We start from the raw sequence: 22,146 nt of genomic DNA, 5'->3' as shown, positions 1-22,146 counted from the left end.
AGAAAGGAATAAGTTTTTTTTGCAAATTATGTCAAATACGTTTAGGGATGCTCAAACATACATTTATAATCTGGACGCCGTTTGAATCATTAATTGTGTGAATTGTGGCAAAGGGGAAAGTTACAAAGTGAAAGAAAAGGTATGTATTTAAAATTATAATTTTAATCATACATATATGTGCATAAGAAAGAGCTCTGGATTTAGTACTGGGTAATCGCCAGCCCCAATTTTTCAAAGTTTTAGTACTTTGAAAATACATACATACATAATATGAGCAACACTGGAATTCGATATAACGGTAGAAATCAATACAATATGGGATTAGATCTTTTTCTTTCAAAGTTTTCAGTTGTTGATTAATAATGTAATTTTGATTGGAATTACAGATGTGTTATTCAACATTATTTTGGAGTGCTTCTCAAACTACGAGGCACTGTAAATTTTAAATACATATGTACGTCGAGCGCTAAGTGGAAACAATTTTAATCGAGGCTAAAATGCTAACCGTTTTTTTGTCGAAGCCGCGTCTTATTCAACCATCACTTATATTTTGGAAAAATAATACATATTCTAGTTTATTATGAACTAGGGGTTTTATTCGGCTCCCCTCGGTATTTGTATTATCATTGATGTATAATACACTAGATGGGCCCTGACGTGTGATTTTGGTTGGAGATCTTGTCTTCACTAACTGAGGGGTGCGGGGGGTTTAACTAGCGGGGAAGTTGGGAAAAAAATGGTTTTTTCCCTACGATGCAGCGGTACCTACCTACTGAGAGAAACTGTGCATGGGCCATGTATTTTGCATGCGCCAAAAGGGAGACCAGTATAAAGCGTGAGGGCGGATCTAGTGTATTATACGTCAATGTGTATTATACTATAAATCGCTTAAACATGGCTAATCTAATAGTAAACATTCAGCATTTTCAATTTTACTAATTCGGGTAATAAAGGTCTCGCAAATTTCGAGGTTTTCAGAATCTTGAAATTAGATGATTTATATAAAAAAATGCTCCGAAAATGTAAGTATATCAAAAAAATTCGGTCTCGGTGACGAGACAGAATGTTAAACGACAGAAAATGCAAATATCGGAAGGCAAAGATCGAAAATCGAAAGATCTTAAGTCGAAAGATCAAAAAAAAAATGGTGCATGGTAAACGGTACATACTCACTTAATTTGCGCGAGCAGGATACAACAGGAACAAGAGGAACAGGCTTTTCCTCCCGTGTTAATGTGCGCGCGCAGAATACGGGAGGAAAAGCATGGCAGGCTTTTAACAGAGAAGACATCAGCACAATATTAAACCAAAAAAAATATAATATTGAAATTCCTATAAACACGTCGATGTTTCCCAGAAAATAAATGTTAACTTCCAAATATATTTTGTTTTTTTGTTTGTCTAGCTTTGAAAAATATTTGTAAAACTCGTTTGTCCTTTAAAATTATTTTACTGTTAATTTTATTGATAAAAATAAATAAATAAAAAATGATTAAAAGAAATAGCTAAAATTCATATACACTCATTTTTTTTTAAATATAATACACAACCCACCCTAGCAATTCATTTCTCAAATTTTAATAATATAAAACTTTTAATGATAATTTTTTTAATAATATATTGGGTACCATTTATCGGCCCGGCAAATAAAAAGAATGCCAGTCAAAAAGAGTGTCAGTCTCTTTGAAGATTTTCTCCTCCACCATATAAAAAATAAGGTTGGCATTTAAGATGACGTTGTTAGTGTCGATATTTATTTTTGTTACTAACAACCTATTTAACGTTTGATTTTCCGGGTGAAAACCGAATCTGTCGTGCGAGCGATTTTAGAGATGTTAATTTTACATTAAATGTCGTTTTGGCATTTGTCATGTAATTTATTTTACATTCGTTCCAAAAATATTATCCCTAATATATTCGCGCGTAAACTGATTTGTAAACTTACCGAATATTGACTTATTTGAATTGTTGTCATAAAAAAATTGCGACGCACTACAACTATGTTTGTACGGTTCGGTGATTATTGCCCACAAAGCGCTCACCCAAAAGTCACTAAAATCTCTGCAACGCAACATCTGTTCATCATACATACTAACTATCATACCAATGAGAACTCGAATACAAAATATTCCATATCAACAAGAATATGCAAGCGAACAAAAAATTGTTATTGTATTGTAAAAATTATCAGTACACTTACACAAAGTGGTGTATTGCTAAAAATAGATGTGGATAAGCGCTGAACTTACGTTCATATCTTCCCCTCTTAAAATATTAAAATAGTCGAAAACATGACGTATCGCTACCGCCTTTAAATCATACATACTTTGGAACGTAGAAATCTATAAATGTAATTTTTTATGATGCATCCCTTTTCTAAATCATACAAAATCTATTAAAATAAATTTCTTATAGTTCATTCTAGGAATACAAGAAATATAGGGTGTATAGCTTTAAAAACCACATACATAGTTATTACGAAAAACCTAAAACATTGGGGCACTTCGGGGAGGCAGGGATATTCGCGATTTTCATGGGAAAAATTGTTTTTTGGGCGATCGCAATGTGACTAATAATCCAATTACCATATGTATTATACGGGTCTACCTCACGGCACCGAAAGTGAAAAGGTCGAAAAGGAAATATCGGAAGGCAAAGATCGAAAGATCGTAAGTCGAAAGAACAAAAAAATAGGGTGCATGGTAAACGGTAAACGGACTACTTGTCATATGTGAACCAGTCACAGGACAACCGGTCGCTCTAGATCGGTCACACGTGATCACCCGTCACACTAAAACTGATCACAAGAAAACTGGTTACACCCTAAAACTGGTCAGGAGAAAACTGGCCACACCCTAAATTCCTGGTGCCCCCCCGCAAAATATTTTAAGGCACCCCTCCCCCATATATTCATATTTGCAAAATAACTTTCCAAATTAATAATTTATACCTTTTTACGTATCGGTATATGTACCTATATATCAAAGTGCATTAATACTTTAATCTGGACGACGAACAAGCAGTGCACAATCTAATGTTTAAAGTAACTGATGGTGAATTTTCCTTAAAAACTTCCGACCTGTTAATGGTGACAGCGAAAAATTTATAAATTTATAAATTTTATTGGTTTTAATCATATAATTTTGTTTTATTGTTTAAACATTGAAAACATATATACAAGAATAAGAGAATTCTCAGCTAATGGGTTGAAGTGGCACTGATGTTCAAAAGATGGAAAAAGACGGTAGTCTTATAGCCCTATTGGCATAGATCAATTACACAATGAGGATAAATTCAAAATATGTTAATGTATGTACATACACATATAGTACAAATAGGTTGAAAAATAAGAGAAGTTTTTAAAAAAATTACGGAACAAATTAAAAAATCCGTAAAAAAGGCGCGCTTTGTGGCGCCCCCCCGCATTGCGGGGTCTGCGGGCGCGGTAGATATGGTAGGTACGCCACTGATATGTATAGAATAAAAAAATATTTTTTCTCTCCTCGAAAGCCTCCCCTCCTCTGACTTTCGGCGGTCGGATCACCTGCACCTATTGGCAAACACCACTGATGATTCATACACCATTTCTAAAAGGGGAGCGAAAATATAGCCCCGTCTGGGCTCACACAGCCATCTCCAACAGATCAATACTCAAATTACAGACTGTTCAAAACAAATTCTTGCGTGCCGCGGGAAACTATGACTGGTACACAAGAAACACTACTATTCACAATGACCTAAACACTGGCTACCTTGACAAACACGTACACAAACTTGCCGTGAACTACTTCAAGTCTCTCGGCAGGATAGACAACCCCCTGATCAACCAGTAGCGTGGTCTAGTGGTGAATGTTGAATTATCTCGTACTTGATGTTACGAGTTCGATTCCCGCTAAGTCTCGTTATTGGCCAGACCTTGATTTGTCAAGGTCGATCGTTTCTTATCGGATTTTGCCAATTTTTCTGATTTTCATTGAAACGATTCCTGTAAAATTGGCGTTTTCTTCCCAATTTTCTGTTGCGAACCTTTAGTTATTGTTATATCTTAGGTTTCGCCTTCCTTTGAAAGAGATGGCTGCACACGTAATGGCATAGTAAACGAGATCTTGGTGAACAGACGGGGTGAGAAAGAGATGGCCGTATACGTAATGCCTGGAGCGCATCCTCGGTTTACGGAAAATCTGTGAACGAGTTGTCAGGTAACCCCTTTACTCAAGTCGAACTTTTTTTAGAGTTCATGCAAGTGTACAAAAACTATAACGCAGTAGTCAGTAACGTTTTTGAAGAATATAATAAACATATTTACGCTCGTAGAGATATATCTGATTTAACAGTTGAATTGTATTCGAATATGAATGACCTGAAACGCCAGTTGGAATATATTACAACTGAAAAAAATACACTTCACCTGTAACAATGCCCTCCCTGAGTGTGTCAGGTCTTCTAAGACAGTGGATACATTCTTGCGAGGTAAAAGGAGACACCTCTGTGAGAGACAGTGCATATAAATTTAATTAACTAATTAATAGAATGCATTTGAGTAAAATAGAAAGTCTATTAAATTTGCTAAATAGCTATAAATAAACATGTATGTATATACTGAATGCTCAGAAAAATAATATACAACATCTGTCAGTTGTCACGAATATTATATGTATGTGTAAAAAAAACGCCTGGAGCGCATTATCGGTTTACGGAAAATCTGTGAACGAGTTGTCGTGTCACCGGCTGCGTTGGGCCTTCATGCTCCAGAGAGTGTGATATGGACCCGCCATCGTCCCCTTTATCACACTCCTTTGGCTAGAACTGTGGCATTCAGTTATTCTCCCATTCCTCGCGGCCTCCGTTTCTTAAATTCACTGGATGGTGCCATTGACATTTTTGTCACGTCTCTCTTCATTCTCTGCACCAATTCCTAAGTTATGGAGGTCGCGACCATTTAGAAAGGTGGAGTTAGTGTTTTTAATTATTGTAACGCGACGTTCTCCCGAGTGTCCCTTCAGTTGGTAGCGGTAGTAATATTTAGAGTGGCACCAGTGATTTAACCGCGCCAACACCATGCTCCTCTCGCTCGCGTCGAGAGCGAGTCTCTCACCCGCCAGCCACCGACGAAGAAAGATCTCTCCTGTGCACGTCTCCAAGGGGGGAACGGGGCCCAGAGATCTACCATCTTGCTGAAGAACCGCTGTGAGGTCGAGTGCAGCATCACTCCCTCCCCTGAGTTCCAGCACAACGTCCCCTGTATTCCTCACGCCGTTTCCGGAGAAACATCAGCCGTGAGAGGACCGCAGAGCCAGCTTCCCGACCCCGAGGAAGCTGTTATCAACGAGACGATTTGCAGTCAGGAACCTCCCCGACTATATAAACTGTCAACGTTAGTCAACGTTTCCATATAACCCGACCCTTGGAAGAAGAACGACGTATGCGCCCGCTGGACCTCCCACCGCGAGATCAGATAAGCGCGTAAAACCGTTCGTTACATTATGATTTTATTATGATTTCATGTTTTATTTTGTAGGCATATAGTACAACTGAAATGATCTCATCAGGTCACTGCGACACATATCCAGGAAAGTCATTAACGCATGGCACACGCTCGCCTCGTCAAAGGGTCGACACGTGTTTCTATACACGTATCTTGGAAACAAAGGAAGAACTCACTGAACCCATAAAAACCACGAACTACGTCCAGGCGTATGAACCCATAAAACCACGCTCGCGAGTACCAAGAACAAAAGATGTGCACACCACACACTTCAACCCAAAACGTTTATAAAGCAACGCAGCAACCTCCACCGGCAGAGTGAGCCTCTGGAGTTCAAACAGATCACTTCTCCGAAGAAACCTCTTCGTACATACAATAACCATTGTACCAATTGAACAAAAATAAATATCCTCTTTCAAACTACACAACACGTGTTTCGTTAGACCGGGATACGGTCAACATACCTTCCCTGTCTTACACTGATGACCGCCGACTACTAAATTGGCGATCTTACACTGGTGACCCCTGTTTTACAATTTAGTTATCCTTTCCTTATTTAATTTGTATATTTGTATATGTAATTTATTTATTTAACTTGTATTTTTTATTATTATACTTCTTAATCTTTTTAGCACACTCGTCGCTTTGGAGCAATCTGTTAGACGAGTGTGCTTGATTAATTGATTTTGTAAAATAAAATAAATAAATAAAATATTAATAACAACCTAACCCCGACAATATCCCACATATGATGCATTAATTTTGCTTAGTGTTTTAACCTGCCAGCCCGCACTTCAATGTCAACGAGATATCGATCGTATAAAACACTATAGATAGATAGGTCAAGGTAGTATCACTACCCGAGAGACCTATCGATAAAATGCAGTCATAAGTACTGAGCGAAAATAAAAAAACACGCCACATTGGTGCTAGCATCCAACAAGTGCTGATCGCGCAAGTGAGTTGGCAGCCCTGCCTGTCAATCGTCGTGTGCGGCTTTGTGGTGTTTCTCCGTTCTTCGATGTTTTCCTAGAGCGACGATCTCCAGCCGTCGCCAGCTCCACGTAAGTGTCTCCCGACCCTCGGCTCCATCACCACATGTCCTGGTCTTCCGCCGACCGCGGCCTCCGCGTGCCGACATTTTGGCCGCTTCGATCGAAACGTTTCGCAGAAATTTTCATTATCATCGACGACCTTGAAACCTCACAGTACATCACCCTCGCGCCATATCATATTGAATTACACACACTTTCATATTATTTATAATATATCGTTTTTACAGCTACAATTAGTCGACGGGGTTTTGCCATGTGTTGGCGATTTCGCTATAGATATCAAACTGCAAATGTGATGACACCACTGCTTGGCTAAATTGAGTAATCAATGCGGCTTTGCATCCGATTTCATATTTTATCGATTTTGATACGAGCTCTATATATGCGACGAATAATGTTCCACATATGTGACGAATGCAAGTTTATTCTCAAATTGAAATCACGCATCAATTACTTTGAAATGTTTTCGATTTTTGAAAGCTTTTTATTTTTCATATACAGTAGAACCTCGATGATTATCCGGACTATTTGGGCATGAAGATAATCCGGATAGTAGAAAAAATCACAATTGACAAGGAAAGACGTACATTCAGTATGAATAATTTTTATTCGTCTACATTTACATATATATATATATATATATATATATATATATATATATATATATATATATATATATATATATATATATATATATATATATATATATATTATATATAATAACATGAAGATCAATTTTAAATTATTCTTTATTAAAAAATTAAATTATGGATTTTTGCTTAAAAGTTAGTTAATTACTAGAGACACGTATTTTGGGCATTTTGCTATTAATGCTTAATTGATGCAAAATTTCGGAATAGATGCTAAAATAACAAACAAAGGTGAAATTTGCATAAAATTAATAGACAATTTAGAAGGGTCTTCCTATCTCTTTGCCCATTTATTATGTGAAGAAATTGAGGGGATAAAACAGAGCTTGCAGTTTACCATAGACGGTGTTTTTCTTGTCAAAACCAAACAACTGCTTTTGTCTACTACTGTAAACAAAGAACAGTTGGAGCTGTGTATCCATACGGCTGCTCAAAAAAGCGTCTTAAGACTAGACTCGCTCTCAAGACTTAATGAGACAAATCTATTCCTTTCAAATATTGAGTAAACTATTCAATCCATCTGTGGCAGGTTCAAAATCTAATATTAATGTTAAAGAAACAGTTTTGTTTTATAGAAATCTGCCATTGTTTAATGTATTAACAAAGGCTCAATGTTTGGAAGGATATCAGCACTTTTTTTTAGACAATTAATAGAGAATATAAAAAGTGAATCCACGCCGGATATTTTGCTATTATTGATGGCAATAAAAATGAAATATGAAGAGTTTGGTTGTGCAGCTCTAAAATCTATTTGGTGTCCCGTCAATAATGTGGATGCCGAAAGGTATTTTAGTAAATACAATATAATTGTTACCGATCGTCGCACGAATCTCAAAAAATAATCTGTAGAAATATGCTCCATGTTGAGTTTTAATAAATTTTAATCGGTATTATATTTTTATATTCATATTTTTTGTCTTTGTATTTTTATATTCATGTTTTTTTCATTGTCATTTTAATTCCAAAACATTTTTGAATTTTTCGCTTATTTTTTAATTATTGTGTTGTCTTTAAATTGTATATACATATGTATATAAATTTTATTAAAATTCATCAAATTTTTTTATTATTTAAAATTACACTCTTCTTAAAAATATATGCTAAAATTGACAAAATAGATGCCCAAAATACTTGTCTCTAGCTATTACTTATACTTTTAATACAATAATGGACCAGATTTTGGCTGTCCAGACGATCCACATAAAAATAAACTCTTCGACTAATTCATTACCTGATTTGTTCATAACCTCACGCTCTGGCTTCCATCTTCTGGCATTAAAGAATCAGTAAACTTCATAATGGTTTCGCTTTGTTTTTTTATATCCGAGATCGTTGACGTTCCAACACCATAAGTATTTGACAAAAAACGTCCTAAGACATCGCTTTTTAAATCATCGATAGTATCTTATTTGTCTTTTAATGATAATATAACACGTTTTCTTTTCCATATTGGTAATATTAAAAATAAATATTTAAAGAAAAAAATTTGAGTATTGAATTTTGAAGACAACTGATTCATTTCCCAGTGTTATTTTAGAATTTTTATGTTACGCATTTCAAAGCACGAAAATCGTAAAATTTGTGTTTGTTTTTGACAATTTGGATAATCGAGGTTCTACTGTATAATACATATTAGTTCACAATACGTTTTAAATATTTATTTATTTAAAGTTTGGACCATTGTGGCATTATAGGAATCTGATAGAACTCCACATTCGTACTATCTGCTGGATTTGAATTCTCTTATTGATAAATAAGATAACGTATTGAGACGTATGTATGTCTGCGCTACAAATGATTGCAAACCAAGCGGGCGCATGCTTATTTCGCTGCATGCTCATTTCATACTTTTGTCTCGGCTTTTGCCATTTTAAACTTGCCAGAAAGATCCAACTCAATTTTAAGAATTGCCAATCATCAATGTACACCGAAATGTCATCTGCGCAACCCCATGAATATCTCGTCTTTCGTACATGCTGAAATTCAAACAGTCAAAATTCAATCGAAATGAGCATGCAGCCGGGTGGTTTGCAATCTTTTGTAGCAAACCCATGTATAATATGTATACTGATTTCATCGTTGACATATTGTCGAAACGTTATTCCGAAAATGATTGGTTTTCAAGAGGAAGCCTTAAAACGTCGCTCTGAACAATTAGATTTTGTAGAATCTTAACTATATCGTTGTTCTTTTTCTTTCTCGTTTGCTCAATTCTGAGCGTCGTGGTAATTGATGTCGTCTGGAATTTGATGGACGATCTTCTTCCACTCTTTCAGGTTCTGTGCCAAGTTGAAGGCAGCGCTGAGGGATGTTCCCGTCAGTTTTTTGATTTGGTGTGACCATGTCTTGAGAAACTGTCCTCACGCTCACCATACCTCTAGTGTTCTGGTGACTACCAGCCTCTCCAGACTTTCCACATTCTTTAATGCCAAATTAAAAAATAACCTCTTTCCTACATTTTGTGGAGAGTCTCTCTGAAACTGCCAGCTCTTTGAAGATATAGATATTCGTGCGTCTGCGGTCCATGTTATGAGCAGCATCCGCCTCCAACATCACATTTCGAATGCATCTAGCATGTCCCTTTCTCTCTTTTTCAGGACCATGTCTCAACTCCATATAATGCAATGTAGATCGCACTAGACGGATTTTCGCTTTTCTCATAATAGAGCGGTCTTTGTCCATTTTGTCCAAAGATCCATGTCTTTATCAGACTGACCATCATCGTTTTCGCCATTCCTACTCTTATGCGGATTTCCGATTGGCATCCTCCTTCCCTTGAGATTAAGGCACCCAGGTAGATAGAGTCGCCGGCTTCCTTGTAGTCTTCTAAAGCATTGGACTTTATGAGAGGCTCAAATCTGTCTATGAATAGGATTTCTGTTTATCTTTAGACCCAGGTGTCTACTCTCTATTTCTATTCTACAAAGTACTCCAGCTATTTCATCCTCATTGCTGGCCATTAACATCGTTTTTTGATATCTCCATACTTGTCGATGCACTTACTACGTGCCTTACGTTTTTTATATATATATTATTATTTTCTTAAAACTTGGCGTATCAGAAAAGCAGATCTACTTACTCTGGATGTGCATTAAACAAAAAAACAGTCTTTGATATAGACAATGTACATAAAGAATAGTTCAAAAATAGATTTTTTTATAGTTCAAATATAGACTTGTATAGTTCAAAAATAGACAGTGAACGAAATGCCACCCTTTTATCAAATATATAAATCTAACGAACAGTTGAAATGTGGTAATTTGGTCGAACCACAATTGAAACCAGTAAAAATGATAAAGTTTCGGTTTGGTTATCGCTTAAAGTTAGAAATCGCCTAATGTGTTATGTTAATAATGGGGTATGTTCATAAATATAGAATTCTATATAAATAGTTATTCTATATTCATGGGTATGTTATTAATAACGGATTTCAATATTGTAAATCTTACTTTTTGCAAGTGTTTTTTTTTTTTTTAATAAAAATACTTATTTGAAAATATGTCGTTTTCAGGTCTGGTAAAAATATGGATAAGGCAACTATTTCTAAGAAAGAGTCGATTGAAATTGTTTCAATAGAAAATGGAAACAAAAAGGCGAAGAAGCACAAATACAAGAAAGATAATAAGAATGTGTTAGATGTAAAGAGAAAGAAACATAAAAAAGGTAAGAAGCAGGGGAAAGATGTCGAAAGTTCATTGTTGTTGTCGCCTGAAAAAGTCATAGTAAACAATGTGACTAAACGGGAAGTAAAATTTGATATTGATGAACAGCCACCTTCCAAGAAGCAAAATATGCCCGACGGTGAAATAACTCATCTCACATACGATTTAAGTTTGAAACCAAAGAAATCGCTTCTGAAGAAAACCAAACCTGTGAATTTACATATGCCAGAAGTGTTCACTTCAGCTTCGGACAACGATCACCCACGCAAAGCGAAATTTCTGGACATTTCTCTGACCGATGTCATGGTCGAGGATGACTTAAATCTTGAGGAGCTTATAAAGAGAAAGCGATTGTTGCAGGCGCGATTGGGTGCTTACTTGTCCGACCCCAGCGAAGGTGAGTCTTCGCCGGATCGAGCAAAATCCGATAAGAGCAATCCCAATTCTTCCAGATCGATTATATTGTTGGACTCCAGTGACGAGTCTGCAGTCAAGAAAAAGGTTAAAGTCAGTAAAAAAAGCCAAAGAAAAGTAGTATTCGCAGACGATGTCATAGAAAAGTGTGATAGAGCTAAGAATTCGAAACAGCCACCCGCACTTAAACAGGTGGAGAAAAAACGCGATGGAACAAAAAAGAGCAAAGATGTAGAAGACTTACGTTGTCTTTTGGATAGAGATAGTAGGAGAAAGCGTTTGGAGGATGAGTTGAAGAGCTTGGAACGAGAGAAAAGGTCAAAAGACAAAAGGGAAAAAGATAAAAAGAAATCGAAGGATGCCGAAGCTGAAAAACGGCTACGAGAGCGTGAAAAGGAACGCGAAAGGGAAAGGATTAAAGAGAAGGAAAAGGTAAGGGAGAGAGACAGGGAACGAGAAAAAGAGAGAGAACGAGAAAAAGAAAAGGAAAGGGAGAGGGACAGAGAAAGAAGAAAAGATAGAGAAAACGATAAAAAAGACTTTGACCGAGATAAGCATAGGGAAAGAGATAGATTTAGAATTGAAGAGCGAGACTATGGGAATCACAGAAATCCGTATAACAACTACGACGGCAAAGATTATCGAGGTAGGTTTTATAGATCAAATGTTGACCGATCAGATAGATGGGGCTCGAGATCTTCGCGATACAGAGACAGAGATCGCAGTCATCATCGCAAAAAACCAACAGATAAATTTAAGGTTAGCTTTAGTAAAATTTATTAACTCCATATCACTTTTGATTCTCGATTTATATTCACACATGTATGCATTTGTTTTGATTCAATTAGGATTCATTAAGCGAAGGAATTAAACCGGATGCGGAAAGTTCCAGTGGCGAAATTGATATTTCGTACGATACCGACAGTGAAGAATCTGAAGAACAGATTATTGAAAAGAGACGCAAGGAAAGGGAAAAACTTGTGAAGGTTTTTAAGTTTCAATGAAAATTTTGCTTAAATATCTTGTGTATTTTATTTTATTGTTTGGTATAATGATAATTTTTTTATCATTTTAGCGACTCGGTATAAAAGAAAGTAGCTCCTTACAATCTAAAAAGATCAGTCCGACGAATTCTGTTCAAGATGTAATAGCTAAACCTATGACACCACCAGGCGACGATTCTGTGCCAAATTTCAAGACAGACGACTCTTCACCTGTACCTGAGAACTTTACAGAATCACACACACCCGTGTTGCCGTTAAATAATTGTAATAACAATTCAAATCCAGATAATCCTAAAGACAATCAAAACTCTTTATATATTAAATCTAAAAATTTAAACAATTCCAAAGCTAACGACTGGGATATGTTTGCGGAGCAGGACAATAACCACGAAAGTAACGAAGTACGTATCATATTATATATATTCTAAGTTATATGTAGACAAGATTTTAGCAAGATTGCATTACAACGGCAAATATGAATGCTGAACAACGCCGTTCGGCTTGTTATTATATTATATTTCATTATAGTTCATTCATATTATAGTTATATATTTCAATAAAAAGTAGGCAGTGGAAGTAATTGATAATTGAATTTGCAAAAATGGTGAAGCTGTTTTATTTTTAAAGCTTATTTTTATTCCTTTGTTTACAATTTCGCTTTTGAAAAATGGTAATTCATGATGCGCTGACCTTTATCAACTTGCTTAACCTTACGATGGCGGCTACGATGTTCAAAATCCTAGCTAGAAATGCAAACATTTATAATATTTTAGAAGAAATAAAATTTATTATTTATTTACATACTTCCTTGGCCAAGCTCGCCGTACTTTACTGTACATTATATTTGAAACTATACATTTGAAGCGGGTGTTTGGCAGCTCTCACTCTCTTTCGTGGTTGTAAATGCGAGTGAGATACAATAAGGGGTGACAGTTAATGATTTTTGTATCGTAAACATTTGGTGTGCATTTTAATTGCATTTAATTTCGCGACGGCTCGTGACCTCTATAATAGAAAACGATTTTTTATTGTTTTTGATATTATTTTATATTATATATTATTATAGATAAAAATAGTGGAATTAGAAAACTATTGTTTGCGTTGATATAAATATATATGTATATAATAACAATAAATTAAATATATGTATATAGAAAATGTTTCATACTAATGATACCCTGGCTTACAAGTAAGTATTCAAATACGCCCATTATGACGTCAACACGATTGTGTCAAATGTCAACGATTGTGATCGTTGTTAGCAATTCTCGTCATTTTCATACAAACAACGATATATCGTTGTTTGTATGAAAATGATATATCGTTGTTTAGCGTACAAAGAGTTAATACGAATATGGCTGTAGCGAGATTTCGTCTTATTTATCGTAATTTTTAATATATTGCATTATTTATTGTTTCATAAGTCTCCTACTATCGGCATTCTGGCCGTTGATAATAAACAGCTCGAAAATCCATCACTCACGGATAATTGGGATGACGCTGATGGATATTACAGGTAAACATTGACATGTCTATTAGATGTGGCTTAGCTCGCTGGTTAATTGATGGGTTGTGGATTGAAATCGGGATCAAAATCAACAATTTATTCAATTCAAATGATTACAATACAATGTCTATCAATGTTGGCAATATCTGGATGATTATAAAATGTAGATCTCAATAATTGTTGAAGCAGTTTCATTCAATTTGCTCATCTTTCTGCTCCCGGAGGCAAATGAGATATCATTAGAGACCTTAACTAATGGTGTAAATGTTTGATATGATGTGGTTATTATTGATGCTTCTATCTATTCACGCTTTTTACATATGTAGATTAGAACAGTTCATTCTTCTACTGCTTCCATGATAAGGATGCTGGGATGATCGTTTCCAAATGATAAATAACAGCAGTTTTAATATAAAATTGATTTGTTTTTAGGGTTCGCATAGGAGAGACTTTGGAGAATCGCTTCGTCGTCTACGGGTATACCGGTCAAGGTGTGTTCTCGAATGTGATCAGGGCTAGAGATCAAGCGAGAAGTATGAGCGACGTTGCTATAAAAATCATCCGTAATAATGAAATCATGTAAGTTGATATTGTTCATATTTTTTTAGGGTTTTTTGTATGTATTATAGATGTTACAGTCGAAGTGTATTTCCAGTTGTAATGAATTCCAACTGGCGTTTCAGGTAATTCATATTCGAATACAATTCGACTAGTAAATTGTATCTCTGCAAGCGAAAATACACTTGAGGTTTGAGAATTGTGGGGTTTTGATAGCTCTGATGTTCTTACGAATGCTTGCGAATTCAATAATGCATTAATATTTGCTAGGTATTACGAATAAAGGTAATGAGTACCGTATTACGATAACTCAAAAAATGGGTCATGGTCCTCCATCCTTCTCGATACCCCACAGCTCGCAGTGACTCGACTACAGTTTTCCCAATGAGTCCTGATCTGGTCACTCTACCTTGCTAGGGATCGTCCTCTTCCTCTGCTTCCCTCAATGCTTCCAGAACGACCAAATTTTCCAGGCTCTCCTGGTCTAGCCTCGCAATGTTCCCAAAGAACTGGAGGATACGCCTAAGACAAATGTACGATAGTCTATTTACCAACCCTCAGCTTTTGCAGGATGAAGGTATTGGTTCTTCTCACTGTCCAGGGGATTCTAAGCATCTGTCTCCAATAACACATCTCAAAAGCGTCTATTTTGGCTTTCTCGAGCTCGTACCATTCATGTTTCCACTCCGTATAGAAATAAAAATAACTCAAAGAATGGGTCAGGGTCCTCCCGTCCTCTCGATAGCTCACAGTGACTCAACTACCGTTTTTCCAATGTCAGCCCTGGTCTGGTCATTCTATCTTGATGGAGATCATCCTCTTAATCTGCTTCCTTCAACGCTTCCCAGAACGACTAATTTTTCCTGGTCTCGCCTAGCAATTTGCCTAAATAACAATACATCTCAAAAGCGTCTATTCCGTCATCCTCGAGATTGTACCGTTCATTTCTCCACTCCGTATAGAAATACGATGCCCTGGTTTTTCTAAATTTTGCACAATGAACTTTTCGCCTTCTTATTTTAGTCTCACACCATCCGTCATCCATAGCGTTGATTTGATTTAAATAAATTCGTGTACAACATCAAGATTAGATGGAGCATCTGTCCTCACGAGTTGATCATGCCGATCCATCATCATAGTCTTTGTTTTCGCTCTGTTCATCTGGAGTCCAAGTATTCTGCTTTCGTGTTGCAGACGTAGTAGATTTGCCATTTTCTCTTCGGAGTTGGCTATGACAGTATTACTTGAGATTGGATATGCTTTAACCCCGCCATTTTTACCCCTTCTCATGATGCATAAATATTGAACATTATTGGAGACAAAATATGTACATCCTTGACGCACACTCTTGTAAACTTAGAGCTTTGAACTTATTACTGATATTAATGATTATTACAAGGAAGTGTTGTTGTATACAATGAAATTGAATGCATTTCTTGGTGTTTTCAGGCACCAGACAGGTTTGAGGGAGTTGGAAATGCTCAGGAAGCTGAACGACGCCGATCCCGAAGACAAAATGCATTGTGTGCGTCTTCGGTGTCATTTCTTCCACAGGCGGCATTTGTGTCTGGTGCTAGAGCCGTTGTCGATGAATCTGCGCGAAGTTTTGAAAAAGTACGGCGGCGGAAGTGGCCTGAATGTAAAAGCAGTGCGTAGCTACACGCAACAGCTATTGTTCGCCCTTAAACTTTTAAAGAAAGCGGAGATATTGCACGCAGGTATTGTATTTTTTCCTGAAATTATTTTTACAAACGTGAATGAATTCACACTTTGAATATTTTAATATAACTGATGCATTTTATTATTCTTGAATTGTGTTGTAGCGAATCTTCGAAGTAAGTTGGTTGTATTTTACTTTTTAGTACTAAACTGTTTTGCTTGCTCTTTACGATTGGTTCAGATGCTATGTCGTTGTTCAATTAAACTGCGCATTGTTTCATTTTATGTATGGTAGATAGTCTACGGCAGGCCTAGAGATACTTTCAGTATCACGATTTAAGTTTATGATCGAATCTGTAGCTCAAAGTTCAATAAATCATGTATCAACTTTGTCAAAAATTAGGGCAGTTTTCATTTAAATGGGAATCGACATGAAAGGTTTGAAATTTAGATCTCAATTTAATTTTTTTTTTAAATATATCGCTTTGTCTTGTAATAAGTTATCTAAGAATTCAGTGCGCTCTGTTCCACCGATTTGAAATCTATTGACACTCGTTTACTCGACTTTTCGACTCGTTTTTTTATAACAATCGTGAATTTAAACTACAGTATAATGCAACGGTTTCCAAACTTTATGCTACTACGCCTCCCTAAAAAAAATTTTTTTTTCCGCGCCTCCCTACCTTTTATTTTTTAATATATATAATAATATAGACACGTTTTAAATAATAAACCTTTATTTAAAAAAAAATACTGAACACTACAATAGACAGAATAATAAAAAGGTTTTGCTATAACATAAATTTATACGAACACGTATATTTATTATTATATTAAATTAATAATTAAACTACATCTATCACATCAAAATTTGATGCGAATGATGTTGTTGTTTATTGGCACAAAGTTTATCAAATCTTGGGGGCAATATGGAGAGTGCCACTCGTAACTCCTTTTCGGTAGAAACACTTGCATTGCTTTGCAATACAAAGATTCATACTCTCCACTAAGATTCATCCAAAATTTAATTATGGTTTCATTTTGAAACTTTTGTTTTAGTGAGCAATCGCATGATAATTCTATCAATTTTTCTTTTTCGATAGTTCTCAGTTCGAATTCGCCTTCTTCATTGTAATTAAATGGATTCTGTATACACAAAAACTTTGAGAAATCAAGGTCAAGTCAAGGCAATAGTCAAGGGAGGCGCGCCTCCCAGTTTGGAAACCGCTGGTATAATGTATGCACGTATTTTCGCCAAAACCGATTGGTTCCTTTCATTCTTTATCATTGATTTATTTGTGTATCAAATTCATACACACACACACACACACACACACACACACTATTACTGTACCTTGTTTTTATTTATACCTATTTAATTATCAATAATTTAACAAATTGGATTACATGTCAATTTTTAGTGATTTTTTAATGCCTTTAATTTTTTTTTACTAATAATTTTTTACGTTGGCAAGAAAAATCGATTTTATTAAAATCGTTAAAGTTGGAGTCAGAGTCGGATTCGAATCATAAATAAAGTCGGGTGTCCAAGTCGGTAAATTTTCAAACCAAGCTACAGCTCCTGCAATTGGGGTTTGGTGCACCCGCTCTAAAATCGCCAGATTAACAGAACGGCAGCTTTAAACGTAATTTTCGTTTTCTCGAATGATAGATTGCACATCAGATGACGAGTAACCTTTCGATGTGCACAGATGCAATTATTAAAATTGAGTTGGATCTTTCTGGCGAGTTTAATAAGGCAAGATTCGGAACTTATCGAATCTTGCCTTATTAAACTCGCCTGAAAGATCCAACTCAATTTTAATAATTGCATCTGTCCACATCGAAAGGTTACCCGTCATCTGATGTGCCATCTATCATTCGAGAAGATGAGAATTGCATTTAAAGCAGCCGTCCGTTAATCTGTCGTTCAATTCGTCTGGCGATTTTAAAGCGGATGCACCGCATCCCTGCAATTGATACACTTTTAAAGATATCTAAAAAACGTTAAATCTATTTATACTATATTTTTTAATAGTTAATGTTTAAAATAAGTACTTCACTATTTAAAACATTTTTTGTATATGTACTAACTCGACAATGACATACACCAAAAAAGTCAAGAAAACGAAGGTCGAGAAATTTCAAGTCATCGCAAGATATTTTCAATATTATTTAATTATTATAATCCAAATAATTTATCCAAGCTTGTTATGAATTTTTTTTGAACGCCATTCTAATAAAGGCTTTCATCGAAACACAGTTGTTTGAGAGACATTTTTCGAATCGTAATTTAATTCGAACAGTTTGATAAATTGCCATTCGAATAACTCACTTCGACTAATTTACCTACTAGAATCGTTTTGTAGTGTTTCATACTAACAAGATAAAATAAATAAAATACACATAAACGATGGACTCATCTAGACCTGACGGCGTATAAAATTTACATAGACTTTAGTGAATACTAATCATAAAATGCGCAGTATATGTGTATGTACATACATCTCGTATATATGTACATACATATGTATATAAAACGTTATACCACGCTTGGGAATAAAATGTATATAATATTAATATATGTTGCTATTATAATAATATTTATTTGCATTGATACGAAAAGTAAACGAAATCACTTATTACCTAGTTACATTGTGTTTTTTGTGTTTAGATATAAAGCCGGACAACATATTAGTAAACGAGAGCAAAGTTCACCTCAAGTTGTGCGATTTCGGCTCGGCGACGAGTATAAATGATAACGAACTGACGCCATACTTGGCATCGAGGTTTTACCGAGCGCCCGAAATCATCTTGGGCATTCCGTACGATTACGCTATCGACACATGGTCTGTCGCGTGCACTATTTACGAGCTGTCTACCGGTAAAATTTTGTTCAGCGGGCAATCCAACAATCAAATGCTGAAGTACATTATGGACCTGAAGGGGAAAGTGCCCCACAAACTGATAAGGAAGGGATTGTTTAAGACGCAGCACTTTAACTCCAACTGTGATTTTCTGTACCGAGAAGTCGACAAAGTTACGGAAAGGGTAATTATTTTGAGTACGGTAGAGCTCGATTGTTATGATGAATGGGTCTGTCGACTTGACACAGTAGAACTTCGATTATTCATTTATTCATTTATAATTTTGGACCATTGTGGCATTACAGGAAGAACTTAAGAGGGCTGTACACCCGAAACCTTAATTTTGTTACCGTTCCTTTCTTCGATATATATATTGAGTGTATGTATATATTGAGTGAATGCGACAATATATATCAATATATATATTGAGTGAATGCGACAGTTGCGCTTTGACCAGATAAAACGTTGTTTAAATTGACAAAATCGAGGGTTCATATTCTACTATTTTCTCCTCCAAAACTGGACCAATTTTTAAAAAAATTTCATCATCGGTATGAGAAAGATATTTTCTGTGCATCTATTGGCGTATTTTTTTAAAAATCGACCGTTAAATAACCACGCTAGACTCTTTTCGTGGGTGTAAGAAAGAGGCGATTTTATAGATGTTTGGCGGCTCCCAGCTCCTATAAAAAATAATTAATTAAAAAAAATAAAACGATAGATGCACCCCAATGGTGGATATCCATAGCATATTAAAAAATAATTTCTCTAGTGCCATAATTGAGGTAGGGAGAAGGATAGTACGTTTGTATGGACAAGGCGCTGCTGTCCAGCCCTCTTAATGCGCCACAATGGCCTCCATAAGAAAATAAGGGAAGAATAATAAAAATCATACTAATAATAGTAATAATTCCCCTGCGCTACAAACGATTGCAAACCAAGCGGGCGCATGCTCATTTCATACTTTTGTCTCGGCATTTGCCATTTTAAACTTGCAAGAAAGATCCAACTCAATTTTAAGAATTGCCAATCATCAATGTACACCGTGTCCAAATGTCATCTGTGCAACCCCATGAATATATCGTCTTTCGTATATGCTTAAGTTCAATCGGAATGAGCATGCAGCCGTGTAGCTTGCAATCATTTGCAGCAAACCCTAATAATTCATACAAGATTAAAAAGAAATAAAAGGTAAAAGCAGAAAAATACTATAAAATATAAGAAAAATAGTACATAAGGAAAAAAAAAATATCCGGACTAATTGGGGATTAAGGTAGTCCTGATAATGAAAAATCCAGATAATCGAAAAAATCAGGAAGTGTTCATTCAGTGTGAATAATTTTTATTCGTCTACATTTACATACATATATAATAACATGAAGATCAATATTAAATTATTCTTTATTAAGAAATTCAATTATGGATTTTTACTTGCAGTTAGCTCTTCTTTTTGAAGTTGCTAAATCGCGAATACTTTTCATACAATAATGGACCAGATATTGGCTGTCCAGACGGGTGACACGACAACTCGTTCACAGATTTTCCGTAAACCGAGGATGCGCTCCAGGCATTACGTATACGGCCATCTCTTTCTCACCGCGTCTGTTCACCAAGATCTCGTTTACTATGCCGTTCACCGATAACAGACGGTCTGTGAAAGAGATGGCTGCATACGTAATGCATACGTAAACGAGATCTTGGTGAACAGACGGGGTGAGAAAGAGACGGCCGTATACGTAATGCCTGGAGCGCATCCTCGGTTTACGGAAAATCTGTGAACAAGTTGTCAGGTAACCGTCCAGACGATCGTCTTTGAATGAACCACATAAAAATACACTCTTCGACTAATTAATTTCCTGATTTTTTCATAACCTTACGCTCTGAGCTTCCATCTTCTGTGACATTAAAGAATCAGTAAACTTCATAATTTTTTCGCCTTGTTTTTTTATATCCGAGATCGTTGACGTTCCAACACCATTAAGCATTTGACAAAAAACGTCCTAAGACACCGCTTTTTAAATCATTGATAATATCTAACTGGTCTTTTAATGATAATACAACACGTTTTCTTTTTCCATATTGGTAATATTAAAAATAAATATTTAAATCGCTATCAAATTTTCAAGAAACACAACCGTCTTTTGAGCAACTGACTCATTTCTCAGTCTTATTTTCGAATTTTTATGTTATGCATTTCAAAGCAGTAAAATTTGTGTTTGTTTTTAACAATCCAGATAATCGAGGTTCTACTGTAGTCGAGTTCTGTTATTCATGTTGTTTGTATCCATGTATGTTACAGTATGTTGCTAATGGGAAATTTTGGCGTGTGATTTCAGGAGAAAATTGCCCTTATCACGTGCGTCAATCCGAATAGAGATTTGGTGTCGGAATTGACCGGCTCGAGAAATTTGCCGTCGAATCTCATGAAAAAAATGGAACAGTTGAAGCAACTGCTGGAGCAGATGCTGATGGTGGACCCGGCACGCCGCGCTTCAATAGCGTGCGCGCTGCAGCACCCTTTCATTAGGGAGCCCGTTTAGAACTCGAAACAACGTGTGTAACATGTGTTTTCCTTTAATTCAAAACTATTCATTTTACACATATATATTATATATGTTCACTTTTGTAACGATTGTCACTTATTATTATTATTTTTTTACTAATAATCGATGCATACATCTTTTTTAAATTCTTTTCCTTTTTATTATTATCTTTTGTGATCGACCTGTATTGGAAGTCTATAGAATGAGCCTCGATTCGTCGTCTTTCGAGTTGATTTTATTTAAATTTTTCCTATAATGATTGTATTGTTGTTTATAAATTTTGGTATTCAACCCTTTGGCTGCTAAACGGCGATATTCCGTCGTTTGCAGTTTTGCCCAGGACTGCCGAACGTGTCGTCGATGTCCTCATAAGTATGAAATGGATCACTACTTTTCTCATCGCCGAGTAGGATGTTTTCGTTCAAGAAATGATAACATTTTTTGTAATATTCTATTGTTTTTTATTTATTTATGTGACTATTTTAGCTAATTATACTAATATTACAAACTTTACTGAGTATTTGTCAGAATATAGAAAAACACTTAATGTCATTCTGAAGCCTGAACATAAAAAATTATAAAAAGCATAAACTAAGTTTGAAATACATATGAAAATTCCAAAAAAAAAAAAATATATATTGATAAGTATTTGCTTTATATAAAACAAGCGAAGAGTTTTAGGAATATTGTCTGACCGATAAGCGAATTAAACCTTATTTATTTATTTATATAAATTTAGACC

The 22,146-nt window shown here is 35.6% G+C and overlaps 1 protein-coding gene across 2 annotated transcripts; it reads left to right on the top strand.

Annotated features, from left to right (window-relative positions):
* The first annotated feature begins 6,281 nt into the window (after nucleotides 1–6,281).
* On the top strand, nucleotides 6,282–22,146 carry Prp4k (Pre-mRNA processing factor 4 kinase). 2 transcript variants are annotated; one of them, XM_077445934.1, is made up of 10 exons: nucleotides 6,282–6,549; nucleotides 10,702–12,025; nucleotides 12,115–12,252; nucleotides 12,342–12,534; nucleotides 12,619–12,671; nucleotides 13,695–13,786; nucleotides 14,210–14,356; nucleotides 15,785–16,053; nucleotides 18,669–19,045; nucleotides 21,198–22,146. In XM_077445934.1, the coding sequence occupies exons 2-10, from the start codon at nucleotides 10,715–10,717 to the stop codon at nucleotides 21,399–21,401; spliced, it is 2,784 nt and encodes a 927-aa protein (XP_077302060.1). In that variant the 5' UTR covers nucleotides 6,282–6,549; nucleotides 10,702–10,714; the 3' UTR covers nucleotides 21,402–22,146. The 2 variants fall into 2 exon arrangements, with proteins under 2 accessions (XP_077302060.1, XP_077302059.1); XM_077445933.1 differs by having other exon boundaries at nucleotides 12,342–12,671.

This window comes from Arctopsyche grandis, chromosome 2 (genome assembly GCF_051622035.1).
Source record: "Arctopsyche grandis isolate Sample6627 chromosome 2, ASM5162203v2, whole genome shotgun sequence".
In the NCBI taxonomy this organism is placed as follows: Eukaryota; Metazoa; Arthropoda; class Insecta; order Trichoptera; family Hydropsychidae; genus Arctopsyche; species Arctopsyche grandis.
Note: the sequence above shows the minus strand (reverse complement) of the source record. Positions and strands in the feature narration are given on the sequence as shown.